Source organism: Typopeltis vanoorti, chromosome 7 (assembly GCF_054136105.1).
Source record: "Typopeltis vanoorti isolate ZY-2024b chromosome 7, IOZ_Tvanoo_1.0, whole genome shotgun sequence".
In the NCBI taxonomy this organism is placed as follows: Eukaryota; Metazoa; Arthropoda; class Arachnida; order Uropygi; family Thelyphonidae; genus Typopeltis; species Typopeltis vanoorti.
The window spans coordinates 18,096,941-18,106,207 of record NC_143555.1 but is presented as its reverse complement, the minus strand read 5'-3'; the positions used below and the strand labels follow the sequence as shown (position 1 = coordinate 18,106,207).

Genomic DNA, 9,267 nt, shown 5'->3' with positions numbered 1-9,267 from the left:
AGGTGCTCTTCCTCGATTAGTCTTTGGACTCCCTGGAGGTGTCATGTAGTAGTAGTAGTAGTAATAATAATAATAATAAGGGTCAATGCAATATAACTGAGAGGAGACCTCCACATAGTCTTTAAAGGAATGCGGAGAACCGACCAGGGCTTCTGACCTAATGTCCGATCCTCACCTTCTCGTGGTGCACCCTGTTGGGTATCTACCTGAATACTGAATGAACGAGGATGGGCTGGCAATTTGGGATTTAGCCGACCAAATTGTATTCTTATTGGCGTAAACCAAAATACAAAATGATAATACAACATGACAAAATTTCATGCTGGCAGGGGCGTTGCCCGGTTAAACAAGGCCCTCGTTGTTTTCGGCAGGGAACCAGGATGAACAACAAGAAGTCAGCTACTGGAACAAATCTGAAAACATATCCCAACTCAACATCACCAGAGTTAAAGATCAGTACTATTAACAGAGGAAGCCTGAATGGCAAAGAAATGGAGCTAGCTGAGGAATTAGATAAGTACCAGATCGACATAATAGGGGTGACTGAAACAAAAAAGACAAAAACTGGTGAGATCTTTCTGAGCAATAAATACAAAATTTTATATTTAGGCAATGACAATCAAAGAAAAGAAGGGGTAGCCATAGTATTCAACACTAAATACGAGGCTAATCTTCTTGAATGGCAGGCAGTCTCAAGAAGAGTGATGTGGGCAAATATCAGAATGGGGAACTGGACAATGAGACTTATTTGTGCATATGATTGATCCCCCAGAAGGTAGAAGTGGAGGAATTTTTTGATGCTTTAGAAAAAGCAACTTACACAATGAAAAAGGAAAAGTTGGTCCTTGTTAGGGATCTAAATAGCAGAGTAGGAAATGATTGTCACACATACAAAAATATTTTTGGAAAATTTGGAGAAAAGAGAAAAACCAATAATAATGGCAAACACCTGTTGGGTTTCTGCTCAGGACATGGACTGGTTATTACTAACACCATGTTCCAACATAAAAATGTGCACAAATTCAAATGGAGAGAAGAGGCAAGGAATAAGAAAAGTCTCATTCACTATGTTATTGTTGATAGTAATGTTTTCTCCCTGGTGTAGGACACCAGAGTGTAAAGAGGATTTGAAATTGGAAGTGATCACTATTTAGTCTTGAGCAGGATAAAACTGAATTCCATATTGAAAAGAATAATATGAAAGAAAGTTTTAAAGAGAATAAAAGTTGAGCAGCTCTCAGATGTGACTGTAGACTAAAATACACAAAGATTATTCAAGAAAAAATGAAAGAGTTTGAGAACAGCAACCAAACCCTCGAGATTCAGTAGCAAGCCTTGAAGAAAACACTGATTAATTCAGCCAGAGAGCATGTGGTGAGGTTGTCTGCAAGGATAGAAAAATCAGAACTCCATGGTGGACACAGGAAGTTAAAGAAGCAGTGTAGGAAAAGAAGAAAGCATATCAAAAGTCAAATAAGTAAGCTTGTGCTCTGAGAGAATATAGAGACAAATGTAAGAAAGCTAAACACTGTGTAAAACTAGCTAAACAAAAGTCATGGGAGGACTTTGGCAAGACCATAGAAAATAAATATCAAGAAGATGGTAAGATATTCTGGAGGTTGTTGAAGAAGCTTAGGAATGGAAGAAAGAGTGCTGTAAAAGGAGTTCGAGATGATAAAGGTGGCATATAAATGGGAGGACAAGATATTCTTGAAGTATGGAGTAATTACTTCGAAAAATTGCTAAATGATAAAAAAGTGATAGCACAGTGGTATAAAACACTCAACAGGCATACAGTCAGGAATACATATTCATACTTGAAGTAGAAAAAGCCATCAAAGGCTTGAAATGTGGAAAGGCAGCAGGAGTAGATGATATTCGACCAGAAATGTTGAAGTATTCGCTATCCCAATGGTTTTAACAGGCCTTTAAGACCCACAACCTTCCAAGCATGCTTGGATTTCATAACCGAAATAAGAGGATAGAATGGTCACTCCTATGTCTCGAAGTATTCTTGGCTGTATCCCTGTCTGTTCACGGGGCCGGTTTGTCTGCTTGCGGGATGATAAACCCCAGATAAACTGGTGGAATAAACCCTGCTGTCCATACCCAAGACTGGCTAACTTGGCTATGGCTGAGAAAGATCCTTCAGCTCCTCACGTCTCCAATGGGAATCGAACCTAGGACAATCCTTCACCAGGCATATGGTTGCAAAGCCACTAAGCTAACCATGTGGACGAAATGCTGAAGTATGGTGGTATAAAAGTTTTACAGTGGTTGCACTGCAAAGTTCAGAAACTTTCTGAACTATGAATTCCCAATGATTGGAGTAGAGCACTCAGACAAATTCCCAATGATTGGAGTAGAGCTCTCATAGCATCCATATATAAAAAAGGGAAATAAAACTGAGTGTTCCTGGCAAGATTTATGCAAGTATACTTGAGAAATGGTTGGGAAGAATTGTGGAAGACAAGTTTGGTGAAGAACAAGCTGGATTCAGGCCAAATAGAGGCTATCAGGATCAAATCTTCACTTTACGACAAATAGCTGAGAAAGCATGAGAATATAACAAAGATCCATATTTAAGTTTTGTCGATCTGGAAAAGGCATATGACAAGTTGCCAAGAGAGAAGGGGTATTATACCAAGCAATACTTAGTCTTTATTTGAGTTGTAAGTCAGCAGTTAGAATTGAAGGAAGTACAGGAAGATGGTTTAATGTTAAATCTGGTGTGAGACAAGGATGTACATTATCTCCTCTGTTATTCATTATCTATATGGATCACATTATGAATGAAAGTGGTATTAAACATGATATCAAAATTGGAGATTTTAATGTCAGCTCTTTGCTTTATGCAGACGATGTTATACTTCTAAATAAATCCGCTACAAGTCTGCAAGATTCTCTGACTAAATTGAATAGCTGTTGTAATAGATATGGTATGAAGGTCTGCAATAAAAAGACAAAGACGATGAAAATAGGCAGAATCATTGAAAATGTCAACTGTGTTTTGAATGAGAACTTGTGGAACAGGTGAAACATTTCAGCTACTTAGGCATGATTTTTACTGAAGATGGTAAATTAAATATAGAAATAGACAACAGAATCAGCAAAGCTGGTATGGTAGGAAGTCAACTGAATAAATTCATATGGAATAAGAGAGAAATTAGTCTGAACACTAAATTAGCTGTATACAAGACAGTGTTCAAACCAGTTTTAACTTATGGATCTGAGAGCTGGGTCAGAAGTAAAACTCTTGACCAAAGACTATAGACCAGAGATATGAGAGTCCTGAGAAAGATTATATGCATGAACAGATGGCATCAATGGCAATATCATATTAAAAATGAGTATATTAGGAAAGAATTTGACATTGTCAGCATCTAGGAATGTGTTAGCAGAGCTAATCTAAGGTGGTATGGTCAGTTAAACAGAATGGATGAGGAAAGAATAGCAAAAGAAGTGTTCTCTACCAGGTTGGCAGCAAAACGACCCAGAGGAAGACCAAAATATAGGTGGATTGATACTGTACAAAGTTCCTTAGATGATAGAAATATAAGATCTGATAATGTTGGAGTCTTGACAAGTAACAGACTAATTTGGAGGAAAATTGTAGATAGGAAGTTAGTAATGATGTAAATTTTTCATGTAGTACTATCATATCATGTACACCCCTTGAGGGTAAATGGCAGGAATTTTATGATGATGATGATATTTAATAAAAAATTATCACATGTTTTCCTTGTTTTTATATAATTGTAGAATAATTTTATGCTTAATAGACTATGCGTTATATACATAATTTGCAACTCTTATTCTAAAAACATAATCACACTAAATAATTTTTAGTCTGCTTTTCTTGTTCTTTTAATTTTCAATTTTTTTTGCTAGCAAAGAATGAGTTCCAGCACCTCTTGTTTCCCTCTCCAAAAAAAGCACTGGTGGCATTTATTACATAAATGAAGATGGGCATGAAGCCGGTGATGTGCATAAAAAAGGGGCTGGTTGACAGTCAAATAGTAATACATTTGAGTCACTAATGGGATGGTAATTCAAAACATGTGACTTCATCCAGCCAAGTCAATTGCACCTTTCTACAGTGTGAACATGGCAACAGCTTATCCACATTTGCTCAGGGAAATGAAAACAGCAACATAGACCTCCAATAAGGTTTCTGGTTTGTCCTCCTTAAACATAGTGAGAATCGCAGCTTCTCAGGTATGTTTACTTTAACAAAATTTGATATTGTAATGTGTATATCTTTTTCAACTTCATATGAAAGTCTTTCTCTGTTCTAATATTTTATTATCTATCACCTATTTTACTTCTTATTCAGTTTTCTCCTTCGAAAGCTATTATTTTTGTCTGTAATTTAGATATTCTCATATTATATTGTTCTAAACTTTCATTTGATGATTTTACTGATCTTTATAAATCATCTTCTGATGAAGCTCATACAGTTTGACGATCTGCAAATAATGGTGTACTATCTTTATTTGTGGGTTTACTTGCATACAAAATGAGTTATGCTGTTTCCAGATTGTTATAATTTTATTTATATATACAGTACAGTGGTGCAACAGTTGGGGGGGGGGGGTGCAAGGGGCCTTCCCCCCAAAGAAAAAGGAAAAAAATACTAGAAAATTTTCCAAAAATATTTTCCTAATTAAAATCATATTTTTATTTATGTTTTGTCATGTCTTCTATTTCTATACTACTTATGAAATAGAGATCATTGCATATGCTCAGTCATAGGTTTTATGCGATGCGTAGTGTGTATTCTCAAATCGTCTATTCAACTCAGTGCCCCCCCACCAACATTAAATCCTGAGTGCGCTACAAAAAGCAGAGGTGATAAGGTACATCCATGCTGTGCTCTTGATATGTTTTTCCATTCTGATATTTGTTTTAATTTTAATAGCTGGTTTGGTATCTGTTAATATTTAAAAAAAATTATCTATTAATTTTCTCAAAGGCTTTTTCATAATCAATGAAGGCCATGTGTTTCTTTTTGAAATTCTCTTCTCTTTTCAATTACTAATTTTAGAGTAAAAATTGCATCTACAAGATTGGTCCTTTTTGGAATTCATTTTGTTGTGGTAGTTTGTCCACTACAATACGGTTTATTATTATGATTACAATGACATCTCCAGGGAGTCCAAAGACTCATCGAGGGAGGGCACCTACTCTACAACTCTCTGTCCCCACTACTCAAATCCACCAACTATACAATCAACCACAACTACCATCATTATCTACAATAATGCTATCTACTGCCCACTACCACCACTAGTATTTTCACAGACAATCACAAATATCCATGCTCATGGCAGAATTTGAACCTGCAACCTTTAGGCTGGAGAGCAGATATGCTAACCATTCTGCCAACCAGGCCGGCAGTTTAGTTTCTCTTTCGATGTTCCTGCATATTATACTTTTTATACCCTGTATAGCAGACTAATTCCCTTATGGTTATTGCAGTTATCTTTATTTCCTTTTTCATAAACTGGAATAACCAGTGCTTTTTTCCCCCAAGTATAATAAATGTCATTTAATCCTTTATCCAAGTGTAAGCAAACAAAGTTTGAGCCTGAAGCGTCTTCAGGACTGAGGCAACTCGTGGTAAAGGTGGACTAAGCTCTCATCACTTGAATTAGTATCTCCCATAATGCAAAGCAAATCTCCTTATAACTCATAATACAGTATATATTATGAGTGGCCCTTCCCTTAATGCTATGCATTAAGGGAAGGGCTACTACCCAGACTGGTTTCGACCTTTATTGAGGTCTCGTCAGTGGGAGCCAGACCCAGAGGTGGTGATACTAAGGTGGAAGTAATGGAGAAGTCATATTTACCTATACGAGTTGCTACAAGGTGTCTCACCTTATTATTAAATTACTCTGGATTAGAGAAAGATGTTGGAAATTTTTTTTCCACTTGGTTAGACTTAAAAAATTTCGTTTAATCCTTTATTCAAGTATAGGCAAACAAAGTTTGTGCCTGCACTAACGAGACCTCAATAAAGGTCGAAACTGGTCTGGGTAGTGGCCTTTCCCTTAATGCATAGCATTATACATGTCCGCAAGGAGATGTGCTTTGCATTATGGGAGATACTAAGACAAGTGATGAGAGCTTAGTCCACCTTTACCACAAGTTGCCTCAGTCCTGAAGATACCTTCAGGTGCAAACTTTGTTTGCTTACGCTTGGATAAAGGATTAAACGAAATTTATTAGTCTAACCAAGTGAAAAAACTTCCAACATTTTTTCCCCAGAGTTTGGAGTTTTCCCAGAAATCCAAATCATATTAGAGAATCTTAAATATCTGAAAGCTAATATTATTTAGTTAAGATTAGTATAAGAAAAATTTAGCATGACAAAATATCTCTTTAGAATAATCTGCTGTTCCAAGATTGTACAATGGCTTTTCAATAAAAGAAGGATGTAGTCAAAAATGAATACTACAAAAAAATATATTAATCAACATATAAGTGCATCTAGTGGTTTAATCGAAAAAGGATTTGACCCTGACAGTTTTGGGAGTAAATATTAATTGTAATTAGAGGAAATGAGTTGAATTATTTGTTATAATGCAAAATCTGCTCATGATCTCATGCATAAAATTATTAAACTCTGACAATACATAATTTTAAATCCAAATCTGTTTTACCGAGAGCAATTGTGATTCTGGAATGATTGCTGAGATTCTTAGTCCTAAGGAGAAGTAGAGTGATGCATCTGTATGCTATTGTATATGAGACTGACTAACATTATTTTTGCTGAAATAGCCTAACAGGATTTCAACTGAAGCCTTTTTAACCTCCAAACATCTCCACCAAAGAATTTATAAAAGACAATGGGAGAATCCTTCCTCTGGATTTAATTCTGATAGCATATGTTAATGTTAGTCCAATGAAAAGTGAAAGAAATTCTGAAACAATATTAAAAGCAATAATATATTACACCCATTGGCCACTTCATATATTCAGTTTACTGTATATATACAATCAGAAAAGGTGAACATTTCCCTACTAAACCATGATATAATGCCAGAACCACAAAACAATAATACAGGTAACATAAGAAAATTCTTGTCTCTTCTACTTTTTTCAGTATTAGCAATTTATATGAACTGCCAGAACCATGATCTGATGCCAGAACTATGAAACAATAAATACAAGTAATATAAAAAAATTCTTGTCTCTTCTACTTTTTTCAGTATCAGTAATTTTGCTTTACAAAACACTGATTTACACAAATGAAGCCTATAATCAAATAATACTTTTGTGCAGGTGTGAGATACTGTGTAAAAGGATGAACAAGAACCTCTAACACCTGAAACAAACAAAAAAAAAAGTAAATATTTTGAATGGTAAACATTAGAACTATACAAATTCTGAAGGTTTTATTCTGAAAATAGCTACAGATTATTATATAATAATAACAGTAAAGGCATGCATGTGTGTGCACATGCAAAAATGAAAATTAATTTTGTTGAAATGTAGAGAGAAATTTAGTGCTTCCGTCCATAACTGCACATATGGATTATCTCCCTCTCCCTCATTATATAATTATACATAATTTTAAATACTTTCAACCAGAGGTGCCTAACGATTTTCAGATGAGGACCAAATGAGCTTGTATCTTATTATTTTTTTTATCATGGGCCAAATATTTAGCCCATAAATAAATATATATGCCATTTATTATCCTCTTATTCTTCTAGCCATTTTTATAACCACTTATGGTTGTAGGTCTCCCTCATTTGTCTCCATCTTTCTCTGTTGAAGACTTTCCGATGCCAATGTTATCCAGCCATCTCCACTAGGTCATCCTTCCATCTTCTCTTTGGTTGTCCAAGCATTTATCTTCCTTCATATGGATGCACTGAGTGATTGTTGTTGTCCATCAATTGCTATACATCCATACAATATGTCTTACCCATCTCCAATTTTATTTTAAAATCTCTTTCCCCATGTCCAACACGTTTGTTTTTCTTTTCTTATATTTTCATTCCTTATTGTGTCTTGCAGTTTGAAGTTTAGAATGACTCTCTCCATTCTGCAGTCAGTTTTCCTCATTCTGTTCAGTATTTGTTGGTTGTTAGCCACATCTCCAATCCATATGTCATAATTGGGATGATGCATTGGTTGAAAAGCTTGGCTCTAATTTCTGGTTTTATTTTACTGCACAGGAATTCTTTTAGTTTGCCAAAAGCCATCCAATTAGCTGAATTCTCCTTTTTATTTCTTCACAAATGCCTCTTTTTCCTAATGTGAAGGTTCTTCCAGGGCATATATATTGTTGTACTTACTCTATTTTGTTACTGTCTATTGTTATTTGTTCTACTGTTATCAGGTTTCCTTTGATATTTGTCATTATTTTAGTTTGTTCATAGTTTATGTACAGGTAACCCTTGTATAACACAGATGTTAAGTTCCATAGAAATGCTGCGTTATGAGAGACTCAGATCACATAGAAAAAGTAGGGTTGTGTTCCGAAATTGTTTTTTTTTTTTTTAATTATTATATAAACAACAATGACATATCCAACAAAAATATATTTTTATATAATTAAGATAATTCATGTAAGTTAAGAAAACATATAAACTATGAAACAAATACATAGTACAGTATAAATTTATAAAAATTACAAATCATACGTGAACTTCATTGCACATAATGCATAAATGCTTTAGGCAAAATAAAATAAAGTGCATATTTTAATCATCATCACCGTCTTCAAAACTAACATTTCATAGATATTCTTTATTTATGATGTCATCATCACTTGAAATCTCTTGGCCATCATTAGTATAATTCTCATTGCATACTTTGGCTGGTTAGTTATCAAGAAGTCAGTAATAAGACCTTGCTTACCACTAAGCTGCAATTTTTTTTATTAAGTTCATAATATGGAGCTAAACAAATATGCAATTGTCTCGTGAATTTTCCCAAGCGTTCCATTGAGGGATCTTTATCTGCAAAATAACTTCCTAACTTTCTAGCCACGTCCAATCCTTCTGCTAATTTCTTTAACGGATTCATCACAATCAGAATCTTCGGCAGAACTTTCCCTGCCATTTGGTTCAATGTCATCTATTAATCATACCAGTTCCTCCTCACTTAAATCTGTTTCCCCATCAATTAATTCACTAATTTTGTTTTCAAACATATCGCAAAGGCCCTCTCCACCAAAAATGTATGCGACGTTTATTGTCTCGGCATCCACTGGAGGTACGAAATTTTTTTCCAGAACAGCTTCAGGCC

At 35.0% G+C, this 9,267-nt stretch overlaps 1 protein-coding gene across 5 annotated transcripts in view; it reads right to left on the bottom strand.

Moving 5' to 3' along the window:
- Nucleotides 1-6,966: 6,966 nt before the first annotated feature.
- Nucleotides 6,967-9,267, bottom strand: part of Adck1 (aarF domain containing kinase 1) — a 433,204-nt gene continuing 430,903 nt past the window's right edge. For all 5 annotated transcript variants that reach the window (XM_090395708.1, XM_090395706.1, XM_090395705.1 and 2 more), the window contains one exon: nucleotides 6,967-7,333. In XM_090395708.1, coding sequence (XP_090251834.1) covers nucleotides 7,122-7,333 — 212 coding nt within the window. In that variant the 3' untranslated portion in view covers nucleotides 6,967-7,121. The remainder of the gene's footprint in view (nucleotides 7,334-9,267) is intronic.